General features: G+C 41.4%; 1 protein-coding gene across 1 annotated transcript in view; it reads right to left on the bottom strand.

Annotated features, from left to right (window-relative positions):
• Positions 1 to 2,784: 2,784 nt before the first annotated feature.
• Positions 2,785 to 14,322, bottom strand: part of DPY19L4 (dpy-19 like 4) — a 92,240-nt gene continuing 80,702 nt past the window's right edge. Inside the window, exon 20 of the mRNA XM_077493053.1 lies at positions 2,785 to 10,198. Coding sequence (XP_077349179.1) covers positions 10,034 to 10,198 — 165 coding nt within the window. The 3' untranslated portion in view covers positions 2,785 to 10,033. The remainder of the gene's footprint in view (positions 10,199 to 14,322) is intronic.

Raw genomic sequence — 14,322 nt, 5'->3', positions numbered from 1 at the left:
TTCCATTAGGGAGAACTCGATATATCTTATTAAATCGAAATTAAATTCTCAGTTACCAAAAATACGCTTATTATTTCAGACATACAGAGAAATGCAAAGAGCTCATTGCTGACAAATAGGATTATGAAGTTTAGTAATGTCAGACAGGCAATAATGATAAAGACACATTACCGGACATAGGGAAATAGAGGCCAGAATGAGCACATGGGAACCGCAACCTGATGATTATCTACAATACGTCACTGTGTCACATTCAGCTGGAGAGCGGTTAGTGATTAGGGTCAAATGTGTTTAAATTGCTGCTATCTACAACCAAATTATAGAAAGCGGATATTTAAAGTGACATTTTATAGAAAAAATAAACTAATTAAATGTTTTTGCAAAAAGTACAGGTGATTTACAAAGTCAGAGAGAAGATGAAATTGTACAGCTGATCCTAGTAAAAAACTGAAAATAACATTAATGCATATAATTACTGTTAAAGAGCAGTAGCAAGGGAAAAACAATCAAGAGTTGATAACACTGCAGTCGTGCAAAAAACAAAACAAAAAAAAAAAAACGACTTGCCCTTTGGAAGATTTGTCCCCCTTCATGACCAGGCCATTTTTTGCAATACGGCACTGCGTTACTTTAACTGACAATTGCACGGTCATGCAATGCTGTACCCAAATAAAATTTACATCCTTTTTTACCCCAGACATATAACTTTCTTTTGGTGCTATTTTATCGCCACTGGGTTTTTTATTTTTTGTGCAATGAACATAAAAAGACTGACAAAAAAAAATAAAAAATTTGTAAACTATAAATATATATATATATATTTATATTTTACTATCTGCTTTAAAATTTATTAATTAAAATAAAATGTAAAAAATTTAATGTCTTCAAAAATTTAGGCCCACTTATTCTGCTACATATTTTTGGTAAAAAATGCCAATAAGCAAATATTGATTGTTTTTCACAAAAGTTATAGTGTCTATAATTTATAGTGGGACTGCGATATTGCAGCGGACAATCTGACATTTTGTTTAAGCCAACGACACTAACAGTGTACTAATGACACTGGTTGGGAAGGGGTTAAACGTCTAGGGTGTTCAAAGGGTTAAATGTGTGCCTAACCAGTGTTTTTGCGTTTACTGTGTGGTACTTTTACTAAGGGAGGAACTGAACTTTTTCCCCTGCTTTGCAGGGAAACAATGTCCAGCACATTCTCACTGACAGAGCTCTGCACTGTTTACATATGCAGAGCTCTGTTCTGTCTCCTCGCCAATCAACGGGTGCCGGCAGTCATCCATTGGCCAGAAACCCGCTAATCAGTTTCTGCTGTGACTAATCACAGCAGAAGAAGCATGCCCCTTACCTGGAAGCACTGGATCACATATCTAGTATGTGATCCAGAGCAGGAGAGCCACCTTGCCACCAAATATGATTTTCATTCAGTAGGCAAGCAGTTAATTTACATAAAAGTGGTAGTAAAGTCCACTTGTTTATTTATACCTACAGGTAAGCCAATAATAATGCTTACTTGAAGGTACAGTGCATATTTCCTAATTGCTAAATGCACCATTTAGGAGGTATTCACTACTTCTGTAGCCGCTGACATCACTGGCGCATGTGCACTGTGCTCTCAATATATGGCATGCAATCCATTGAGAGGGCTGTGCCATGGCCTGTGACAACATCACAGCTAGGCCAAGCGGCCAAAGCCTGCAAACCTGGAAGGAAGACCGGGTAAAGATGGAAGCCTGATCTTTCAACATGTGCTAGTATGTGATCTATACTAGCACATCATGCGCTTAACTTGCAGGGGGAAGATTTTTTTTTGTGGTCGAGTACTGCTTTAAAGGCATTGTACACTTTCAACTGTTTTCGTTTTTTTAAAACTAGTGTAATTATATTCTCTGTGTCGTTTGTTTGCCTTACCTTGCAAAGATGGGCTCATGTGGTGGCATTAAAACTGAACAGAGGAAGGGGTATCTAAGGGAATGAATCCACTTTAATATAGTGGTCACTCATAGATCACTTGTCACATCAGGCGTGGTTACCATAACCAAAACGTCATGTAGAAAACAAATCCAGGTGTAGAGTACCAGGAAAAAAGGGGTTACTGTAGTAACAATTGGATCATACTCGAGTGTATCTAAAAAAAAAAAATCTGAATTTATTTGTAGACAAAATATGGCACAATGTAAAAGTATAAGCCAAAAGGATGATAGCACAGCTTCACAACAACACAGGTTTCCACATCTATACTGCAGTGAGTATGTAGGGTGTGGACACCAAACAAGCACAAACACAAAACATGACAACATGGACACACATGAAAAAGAAATGTCCGGACGCCATGTAGCAACACACAGGCAGGATGTCTGGCAAAATAATCGCCTAGTTATAGAAATAAAAGTGGTCCGCCAGACCCGTTAATTGGCTCCCGCTGTGACCAATCACAGTGGGAGCAGGCCGCTGATGGCGTGCCCCAGACCTGGAAGTGTAGTTTTACATACAGGTACACGATTCTGCCCACATCGGCTGCCCTCCTGCAGTAAAAGTATGTGGGGAAGTCGACATCTGGTTAAGTTTTGACAAGAAAACCTGCAAAAAAAAAAAGATTTTGCACTCTTCAGTATTAGTAAATCAACCCCCAATGTTAAGCCACTGTGCAGTTACCTACCTTGTGTTTCTTCTCTATTGCATGTTATAGCTGTTTTTCTGGTCACAAGAAAAAGCTATGAAGCCACTGTTCAATGGCATCCTCATCAACATTACAAAACAACTTAGGACGAGTAATTAAAAGACAGTTTTATTGACATCACTTCTACAGATTTCAAAATTCTGGAGAGCAAAATTCTAAGACATAAACTTTATGGCCAGCAGCATTTCCCACAATTCTCCTCTTTTAATTGTGTAACATACAAGACTCTGACTTCACTTTGGCAGTGAACTTTGGCTTACAGACCAAAATACAATAAGTACACTTGTTATTAAAACATACAGCAACCATCCACGCATACACATGATAAACCATACACAAAACATCAATGCCACCAATATGACCTGATGGACAATGATTCAGTGCTTGTAACAAGGCATAACAATTCAGTTCATCATAATACACAGAAAAACTTTTAACACCGAATAGAAATATTGCCTCAGTGCAGAAATCAGCTGGTGTGATGGTCGAAAAACTACACTTTTAGTTTTTTTCAGTAAAGCAGCACAGAGGATAGGTCATATGCAGGGTATCACCAGGACAGTCAAATCATTTAAGAGAACACTTTAGGAGGCGACTCCTGATTGGCTGTCACTGGGTCCTGTACTTCCCACATCATGAGTACACTTCACACTACCCTTCTAAGTAAGCTCATGCATCAAGTTTTAAAGTGCGCACATTTTGTACGAAAGGACAGTATACAATTTTCAGAAAATTAGTGACCTAAGGTTCTTCCTTAAAATTCTTCATGAGGTTTGACTAGGGAGGTACTGAGATTTAGGATATAAATATATTCGTAACAAAACATGAATTACTTTTGTTTGAGATAGGCAGGTCAAAGGCTTTAAAGTGTTTTGCGTTGAATAGACACTTGTAAGGCTGGATTCACACCTATGCATTTTTAGTGCTTTTTGCATTTTGCAGATTTGCACTACAGAAAGTGTTCCATAGGAAACCATGTTAAATGGACTGTAGTACAAATCTGCAAAAAGCACTAAAAATGCATAGGTGTGAATCCAGCCTAAGACAGTTATTTTGGAGTCTGAGCTATTCATCTGAGTGACCAACTAGGTAAATTGTTATGCATGCTTCCGCTGCTCCAGGTGAGCCTGCACCTGGCTATGTGGTCTGTAAGGTCTGCAGTCCAAGCCCAGTTGTCGCTGAAGTATACTAAACAAAATTCAAGATGGCTGCAAATTCGAAATGAAGAATTCGCAAATGGCCTTTATTAATCACCACATATTATATAAAAGAAACACAAATGTACAGACGGGAGGGAAGGGGTTAACGCTTTCACACTATAGACGCGGTCTTTGATCCAACTGTTTTGGGCAACCGCCTCATGTTGGAGGAACATTAAGACAAGCCTGAACAACTGATCTGTGCCATATATGATGAATTAGGAAGGTTAAAGACCTTATTTTTTTGGTACACTCGCAAATAGGCAGTCATTGGAGCTGTCCTACTTTTCTTTGCCCCCAGAGGGAGTTTGGATTGGGTCTGCAAGTCTGACTGTTCTTAAAGCGGAGTTCCACCCAAAAGTGGAACTTCTGCTCATTGTACTCCTGCCCCAAATGTGGCACCTAAGGGGGGGGGGGGGTGAGGGGAGAGTGGGGACAGGATCCCTGTTTTTCACAGGTATACTGTTCCCACTTCCGGATATTGACGTCACCGCCCAGGCTCCCACCTCCTTCCCCGGCCGCCGGGCCAGTAGGAGAGAGGAGCAGAGCCTTGCACATACGCAGTAGGGTTCCTGGCAGTGAAGCCTTACTCGCAATGGAGGCGGCATGCATGGAAAAATCGGCTGTGATGTCGACATCACTGCACTCCAGGACAGGTAAGTGTCCGATGGTTAAAAGTCAGCCGTTGCAATATGTGCAGCTGGTGGCTTTTAACTTTAGTAGTGGTGGGCGGACCTCCGCTTTAAGGCTACAGGAAGCCTTATGTCTGTACTGTTTTTAGCAACTGGTACTCCAGCAAATCCAAAGCTGAGCAATTCCACCTTAAAAAAAGAAAAAAAAAATACTGAAAGAACGACTTGCCTGGCTGTTAAGCTAATCCAATTACTTCAATGCTTTGCAAGTCACTGACCTGGAACAATAATACAGGTCAGCTGTTCTGAATTCACTGGCTGCAGCTAATACTTGAGTCAAGGCAGACAACCATGGTTTTAAGCCCGATAGACACTGCAAGTTTTTTTTTGGTTCAACCCAGACTGTAGAACGAAAAAAACAGGCAGACTGCTGTACCAACACAAGCAATGTTGGTGCAGAGATCTTCCCTGTTGTGCTCTTGTATTCTGGGAACTCCCCCTTGCCAGAATACACTTATTAGTACTTGCAGTCATTGGCTGCAAGCACTGATCAGATGCTGCTTTTCCAGCATGTCCCTTTGACAAAAACTGGTCATTAGACTGGCTTCTGTCGGAAAGACTGCTGTACACAATGACCAAAAGTTGGCCGGTTTCTGCTGAATCTACTGAGTTTTGGACACTGTGACCCAGCTTTAAAAGGAGATCATGATACATTGTTTTTTTTTTATATACAAATAAAAACTTGTTTTTACACTAAAAGTCAATACAGGATACACTTGGCACTGGTTTTGCAGAGCAATTGGGGTTTTCAGAAAACCTAGCACTAGCTGTTCCTTTTGTAACAGTCTTTCTCAACCCCATACAGAGCAGTAATAACATAGCCTGTGCCCTGTGCCTGCGTGGGTAACTGTAAATAATCCCAGATGTTCTTGATCACCCAGCTTAGTTTTTTTCAAACAGGTAAATGGGAGTGCAGACCTCCACCTACTGGCTCACACAGCCATGGCTACAGAGGAACTCTAGCTAAAGTACTACATTCCAGCTAAAATGAATAAATCTCAATCTGTTTACCAAGGATTTTATTTCTTGCTTCACAGAATATGTAGGATGGGGATGCCACTGGACTGCAAAGAGAATTATCAAACTCCTGCTTGTATAAGCCACCTTAACTGTCACCCCCCCAATGACCAACAACCTGGTATACTAGAAGAATGATATAGTAGGGCTTGATTTTGGTCACAGTGCCCAACTTATCATTCTCTGTCTGAACTCTGTTGTGCATAAGATGGATGAGAATATAAAAACTGATCTTAGGCAGTTATATAGTACTAAATCAAATATTTTAAATCATTGTTTAACATTACTAAAGGTTTGTTTGCCTGGCATTCTGCTTTAAGTTAAACATGGAGAGATAAATTGTATCTCAACATAATCAAAATGGAACTTAGTGATGTATATATACGCATTTATCAGCAATGCAATTTCTTTATAAAAAAAACAAAGCAGATTTAGTAGCACTAGATCTACACTTTAACATTTAAAAGCAATTCATTCTGGATAGGATTTATAATATTTTATGGAGAGAAGATGTGTGCAAAGTGCAGCAACTCACAACAACCAGAGATCACCTTTTACCGATCAGAGTTTAGTAAACTGAAGGCTGATCTTTTTTGGGCCACTATATTTTGCACTACTGTCCTTTGGAATCATTTATTGAATAAATTCAAATAGCCACAAAATGTGCTCTCCGATTCCCCACAAACCATGTCACTACAGGACACAGTAGTGAAGTAGAGGCTGGCAGAAATAACTACAACACATAGCAGAGGGGACAAGATATCCATCACTACAAGAGGTGTGTTTGGTGCTGCAGGTTATTTTCTTTGTAGGAAGACCTCTTTATAAGTTTTTAATCTAGCGCCAGAGCTACTTTAAGGCTATTTGCTTCCCTTTAGAGGTTCTTTATAATAATAGGTATAAGCATTTTTAAACAATGCATACAGAATTGCATAGACTAGATTGTTATTCATTTGTATACATTCTTGAATTTTTTGTGTGTAAAGCAATATTTGAAAGCCCCAAAGCAAGAGCTTGGTCACACAACCAGTACCTAACACTTTTGGACAACAAGCATGTTCTGTACAGGCAATGGTGGCAACAAGTGCCAGTGTGCATAGCTTTGGTACTGAGGTGGTATTAAAAAGTGTAAACCTCCTTAATTTCAAATGAAAAGAAATGTGTGAGAAGAGCAATATGCAAGCTGTGACTTCAGTTTATGAAGAGTAGGGCCTTGAGGTAGCATCCTGATCCTTCCTTTACCACTTGATTACTTATTGGCTAAGCACAAGCATGCAGCCAGTATGGAAATACTTGGTCCGGTACCAGGAAGGTCTCAAACAATTCTTCAGGCTACAAATCTTAAAAAGGTAATTTGTGCTTTAAATGGAAATTCTAAATGTGATGTATTAGAATTCACGAGGACTGTAATGACTCATGAGCTTGCAGATACCATCGCTGGTGAAAATGCAAGACTGCAGGCCAACCAATTACATAAAGTAGGTGCTATAGGGCCCCACTGTATCTTAATAGTCTGACGTGAGTCCTACCACCAATGCATAAACAGTATGTATGTGGTATTGGGAACTTTCAGTTAATGACAAGATAGTTCAATGAGGCAGCTGTGGGATTTTTAAGCAATCTGGAAGCTCTTTTTGATTCATAGACCCATGCGAAATGTATGCCACTAATGCAAGTTTTGTACAACTTGGCACAGGAGACGTAGGGCAGTAAATTACTAAGGAACAAAGTTGAACATGCACTTAGTTCTAGCTAGACAACTAACAAAGGTAGTTTGTTGTCCACTTGCACAATGTTGGATAAGAATTCCAGTACCAATTTTGAACAGGTCACTCCTGCATCTTACGGTATTAACTGATGCTGTATTTCCTGACGGTTCAGGGCTGTTACTGTGGTCACTTCATGTATATATTCTTCTGATGTGTTTTACTACCCTGTGGATGCTGAATACTTTAAAAAAATAATTTGCAAAAAAAAAAAAAATGAATAGCAGTCTGTATACGTACATAACAGAGTTAAAGATCTCCTGCAGGAAGCACTGGTTTTATTACAGATGTAGGTTGCTGGGACATGTAGAGTATGACTGTGTACTCTACAGCCCTGCTTTTCTGTTTGAGTACATCAATGTTCTTCCAGTGTCACCCGTTTACTTCTCTCAAATTACGGGGGAGATTTAGGGTAGCATAGTGGCGTAGTGGGTAGTACTTTCACCTAGCAGTAAAAAGAGTCGCTGGTCCCTACCTGCCTGGAGTTTGCATGTTCTCTCTGTGCCTGCGTGGGTTTCCTCCAGGTACTCCGGTTTGGTCTCACACGCCAAAGACATGCTGATAGGTTAATTGGTTTCTGTCTAAATTGGACTGTGTATGTATGAATGTGCGTTAGGGACCTTAGATTGTAAGCTCCTTGAGGGTAGGGACTGATGTGAATGTTTATGTAAAGTGCTGCGTAAATTGACAGCACTACATAAGTACCTGAAATAATAATTGACTAAACCTGGTGCACTCAGAATCTGGTGCAGCTGTTCATGGTGGCCAATCAGCTTCTAACTTCAGCTTGTTCAGTTAAGCTTTGATAATAAAACATGGAAGCTGACTGGTTTCTATGCAGAGCAAATTTTGCACTCTTCAGTTTTAGTAAATAACCCCCAACGTGTCCTCAATCCCTTCAATCAGGCATCTTCTCATAACCTGGTAGACAAGAACAGCAGGGGGAAGAGATGACCAGTGGAGTATTGAATTAAAAGTAAAGGCTGTAGGTTTAAAGTAAACCACCAAAAAACTTTTCAGTTTGAGACATTTTCTTTCACTTCCTGTAGTGGTGACATGATGGGAAGTGAGAGGCAACCTCCCAAAAACGAGGGAAAATCCCACCTTTGGGAATTGTCAACAGAACAGGTGACCTAATGGGGAAATATTCCCACTACTACCTTTTGGTTATAACAGTAAAACGTTGTTGGATTTCACCTACTTTGTCCTGGTTATAATGGCCAACATGACAAATAATGAGTGCACCTCCCCAACAAGGACACAGAAAGCAATGAAAAACCTATAAACCTTCCCCAAATTATACAACTTTGTTTAGCGTTATACTTTGAGCACACTTTTACAATGTGCCTGTCCCAAATTCTAAGAATGGAATTAAAGAAAAGCTCGACTATCAGTGGTCAGGTAAGTGGGGAAAGGCATGTTTGTAAGCTGATCTTTGTGCTCCTGAATCTCCATTGAAGAGTGACGGCTTGAGTTCTTTTTGGAAGATTACAGCCTGTGCCTTCAATTCCCTGAGTATCACAACTTTACTATCCTGAAAACCTGACACCTAGTAGAGGAATAAAAAAAAAGAAAAAGAAAAAGAGGTGCAGATCAGAGCAGCCCAAAAGATTTCTAGTAATGTTATGTATCTGACCAGCAGAATAGATAGAACAGATGTGTAAGCAGTCCACCATAGGCCACTGGTCTTATTCTTGTGGAGTCTTTGCTTTATTGGCTTTGGGAAACTATAGATATTGTTTAAATCGATTCTGTTAGGTTTTCTTAAAAAAAAAAAAAAAAAAAATGTCCCCCATAATAACCATTGCTCAGTTTCTCTGCTTACCTGGCAGAGCTAGAAGTCCAAACCCTGTGTAAACCCCTGCCCTCACGCAACAGTATGTGGACCTGGTGATTGGCCAGTCGGGCCCAAGCACTGCATCCAAGGAAGAAGTCACATGCTCCCTTATATTCAAAGGCACTAGGCATTAGCCGGGGACTATGATGAAGCAACAGAATAAAGGGGAGGGCAAAAAAGTTGATTATAGAGGAATGGGGGGTTGTTCTTTAGAGCTAGATAATCGAACCATACACACCAGCCTATTTTACAGTTCATGGGCTGTTTGAGTTTCCAGCTATGCCCATCTGCAACAACCATTACATGCTGTAATCTTTTTGCAGCATATGCATCAAGACTTCCTGCAACAGAAGGTATATAAAACTCCACTGTAGGAGGGGGAGGGCGGCTGCAGAGCTGGCACAGATAATTTCCAAACAATAAGGGATCATGATATGGAACTGAATGTAAAGTGGGCTTGACAGGTTAATCTCTTTTGGTGCACCCAGTAATATACCATCTCTCAGGAGAGCCAAAATATGTTAACATTTTAAACAGTTTTATACAATACACATATTAAAACAAAATAAAATATTTATCAGTTTGCATATTTCAAAGCACAGGATACATACAACTCAATGATATAACATTCACACTGTCTCATTAGAATGCTCTTGATCTTTATCCTCAAGCCCACAGTACAAACAGCCAATACTACACACATTAGATGGAGACATGATAACAACCCATGCTTTGAATAGACACACACCCATGAGGGCCTTGGAAGAAGAACCGTGATGCATCACAAAGTCTCAAATGATGGTCATCGATATCATAATTCCTCATGATTGTCAGTACTGGAAAGATATAAGAGTGTTGATTTTATATACAAAATAGGACCTGTTCCAGAACACTCTGGTGAAGTAATTCACATATGGAGAATAATTCATTTTTATTTCATGGCAGAAGCGTCCATATTTTGAGTAGGCATATACATCCCCATCCTCGTTCACCACCTGTCAACAGAGAGAACAGGTGGTCAGAATAATTCATGCAGGTACATAAAGCAGAATAATTAGACATCTATAAATATGCAAATGGACAACATTTGCTTAATTGTGTAACACCAAAAGGAAGCCAGAACTGCCCATATGCAGGCAGAAATTAATGTAGATTTAAGTAATCTCAATCATTAAAATATCACAAAAGCTTTAAAGCGATTGTTAAAGCTTGTTTATTTGTTTTTTTTTAAATAACAAACATGTCATACTTACCTCCACTGTGCAGCTTGTTTCGCACAGAGTGGCCCCGAACATGCTCTTCTGGGGTGCCTCGGTGGCTCTCGCGGCTCCTCCCTGCATCAGATAACCCCCTAGGAGAACCGCTTTCCCGGGGAGGGGGTTATTTTGCGGGCACGCTCTCGAGTCCAGCATTTGCGTCCACAGACACGAATGCCGAACTCGGCCCTGCCCCCGAGTCCTTGGATTTGACAGCAGTGGGAGCCAAAAGTTGAGTTGCTATCAATCTATCCAATCAAGAAACGAGAATCCCGGGCAGAGGAAGTGCGCATCTCCGGTGTGTGAAATTCCAGGGCTCAGGTAATTAAAATGGGGGGCCGGTCACTGCCAGGTGTTTTTTCACCTTAATGCATCCTAGGGGTGCAACCCCTTTAACATGTTAATGTTTCTTTATAAATATTTTTAATATTTTTTTAATTACAACATTCATTTAAATTAAACCTTGTGATCCTGCTCTAAGGGCTTTCCTTAGGTGACAATGCTTTATCTATATCTCCCAATCATGTTCCTGCATTGTCACCAGGTTTTCTGATGAAGAATACAAATGGCCATTTCAACACATGTTATACAGACATGACACACTGTAATCACAAACAGGAAACTCATCCTGAGAATTGCCATGAATCTATCACACTGGATTGCATGTTTGACACATTTGGGTTTATTTACCAAAGCTAGAGAGTGCATAATCAGTCTAGCTTCTGCAGAGAAACCAGCTTCTAACCTCAGCTTAGTAAATGAAACCTCATTCAAGGTGATAGGGATAGGGATGGGTACCATCATCTTTAATTATGGATATTGGAAAGAGGGAGACGTGCCTGGAGCTGCTCCAAATACTCTATGGCACTAAAAGGTCGAGGACTATCTCGGTACCGAGGGATTAAACCAGTTAAAAATAGGATTTTTATAACAGCTTACCTGTAAAATCCTTTTCTTTTGAGGTACATCACGGGACACAGAGACTCAGTAATTACTGATGGGTTATAGGTATCACTAGGTGATTGGACACTGGCACACCCTAGACAGGAAGTTCAATCCCCCATATAACCCCTCCCCCTACTGGAGGTACCTCAGTTTTGTAGCAAAGCAATATAAGTGTATTAGAAGAGGGGATGGACCTCTGTGTTCCCTGATGTACCTCAAAAGAAAATAATTTTACAGGTAAGCTGTTATAAAATTCCTATTTTCTTTCTCGTACATCATGGGACACAGAGACTCAGTAATTACTGATGGGATGTCCCAGAGAAATGCTATCTGAGGGGAGGGGAACCACACAACATAGGGTGTAATCAGACCCGGAGGACCCTGTACCGCTGCCTGCAGCACAGTACGCCCAAAGGCGATGTCCTCATGCCTTTTCACATCCACCTGATAAAATTTGGTGAATGTATGGATTGATGACCAGGTTGCAGCCTTGCAGATTTGAGCCATGGAGGCCTGGTAATGCACTGCCCATGAAGCACTAATAGCCCTAGTGGAGTGCGCCTTGATCTGAAAAGGCTGAATCTTTTGCTACTAACCATAAGCTTGAACAATTACTTGTCGAATCCATTTAGCAATGGTAGATTTTGATGCTGCCTGTCCTCTCTTAGGACCCTCTGGCAATACGAACAAAACATCCGTTTTGCGAACCTGAGCCGTCGCTTCCAGATAGGCTTTGACTGCTCTCACTACATCCAAAGAATGTAGTGACTTCTCTTCCGTAGAACAGGGATTTGGAAAAAGCAGAACAATATCTTGCTTTAGATGAAAACCTGAGACCACCTTCGGTAGAAAACTAGGATGAGGGCGTAACACCACTCTATCCTTGTGCATTATCAGATATGGTTCTTTACAAGAGAGGGCCACTAATTCTGATACTCTTCTGGCAGAAGAAATGGCCACCAGAAACATGTATTTCCTTGTCAACAGAACTAAGGGAATTTTATGTATCGGTTCAAAAGGCTGCTTCTGTAAAGCTGACAGAACCAAATTCAAATCCCAGGGGTTCAGAGGTGCCCTAACTGGAGGATTAAGGTGCGTTACCCCTTGTATAAAGCTTCGGACCAAAGAATGCGAAGCAAGTGGACGTTGCAACAGAACGATAATGCCGAGACTTGACAGTTGATGGTACTCAAGGCCAGTTTCATCTCTAATCCATTTTGCAGAAATTCGAGGATTCTGCCTACGACATATTTTCTGGGGTGCCAACCCCTGGATTCACAATTCTTCAGAATGTGGGTGTCAATAGCCAAACCGTTAAATTTAGCGTTTGTAAGGTAGGATGGAATTCCGGTCCCTGGGATAGCAGGTCTGGACGGGACGGTAGGATCCAAGGAGAGCCTACTGCCATCTTCACTATTTCTGCATACCAAGCTCTTCTGGGCCACGCTGGGGCCACCAGAAGCACCAACTTCTTTTCCTGTCTGATCCTGCAAAGCAGTCTTGGCAGTAGCAGAATAGGAGGGAACGCATAAATCAGAGAGAACTGATGTCACGGAGTGACCAACGTATCTGTCCCGCATGCAAGAGGATCCCTCATTCTTGACACAAAGTTGTCAACCTTGTTGTTGAACCCCCGGAATGAAGACTGCTGATATGCATGGCACGTCTTTCTGCCCAGATTAAAATCTGGTTTACTTCTTCCTGAGCTGCACGACTCTTGGTGCCCCCTTGGTGATTGATATAAGCCACTGCTGTGGCATTGTTGGACTGGATCCTGACAGGGCAACCCTGCAGCCTGAGTGTCCAGGCTTTTAGGGCTAGATACGCCCCACGGATCTCCAGAATGTTGATGGGTAAGCCCCCTCTCAGTCCTTGTTCATCTCCCTTGCACAGTCGACTGATCCAGGACTGCCCCCCTACCTGAAAGACTGACATCTGTTGTTACCACTGTCCAGGTAACTGGTAAAAAGGATTATCCTTTCCGCAGTTTTTTGGGTATCAACCACCAGCTGAGGCTCCGACGCGTTGTAGGGGACAGATGCTTCGGAAAATCTAACGCCTGAACCTTCTTGTTCCAGGCCGATAGGATACTGTTTTGCAGTAGCCTTGAATGAGACTGAGCGTAGGGAACTGCTTCGAATGAAGCCACCATCTTCCCCAACAACCTCATACAAAGATGAATAGAAGGACCCTTCTTTGCCCTGACTACCTGAATCAGTTTTTTTATAGCACTGATCTTTGCTTGGGGTAGGAATACCCTCTGCTGGGCTGTATCTATGACCAGACCCAAATACTCTAGTCTTCTTACTGGTTTTAAAGAAGACTTCTCTAAGTTGAGGACCCAACCTAGGCATTCCAGGTAGTTGTGGTGACCAAATTTTGGTCCAGGCGGGCTACTGACCGGTCTATCAAGAGCAAGTCGTCTAGGTATGCTATTATCGTTATACCTTGGGCCCTTAATCTGGCCAGAGGAGGGGCCAATATCTTTGTAAACACCTGAGGTGCAGTAGCTAGCCCAAAAAGGCAGAGCTACGAACTGAAAGTGGCGTTTTTCTACTTCGAAACGCAGGGATTTTTGATGAGCAGGGAAAATGGGTACATGCAAGTACGCATCCTTGATGTCTATTGATGCCAGAAGTTCTCCTCCTTGTAGGATGGAGACCACCGATCGGATCGATTCCATGCAAAAGGACCGTATCTCTAGAAATCGGTTTAGATCTTTGAGATCTAGAATGGGTCTGACATCTCCGTTTGGCTTCGGTACCGTGAAAAGGTTTAAATAAAACCCCATTCCTTGCTCTTGCATGGGAACTATCATAACTTTTTGCGACAATAGTCGCTCCAATGCTAGAAGGAGAGACTTCTTTTTCTCTGGGTACATTTGATCTGAGGAAACAAGGAGAAGGGAATTCTCGGAA

Source organism: Lithobates pipiens, unplaced genomic scaffold, assembly GCF_037356315.1.
Source record: "Lithobates pipiens isolate NorthernLeopardFrog02 unplaced genomic scaffold, aLitPip1_a1.2 Scaffold_19, whole genome shotgun sequence".
Lineage (NCBI taxonomy): Eukaryota > Metazoa > Chordata > Amphibia > Anura > Ranidae > Lithobates > Lithobates pipiens.
This window is presented reverse-complemented; position numbering and strand designations above follow the sequence as displayed.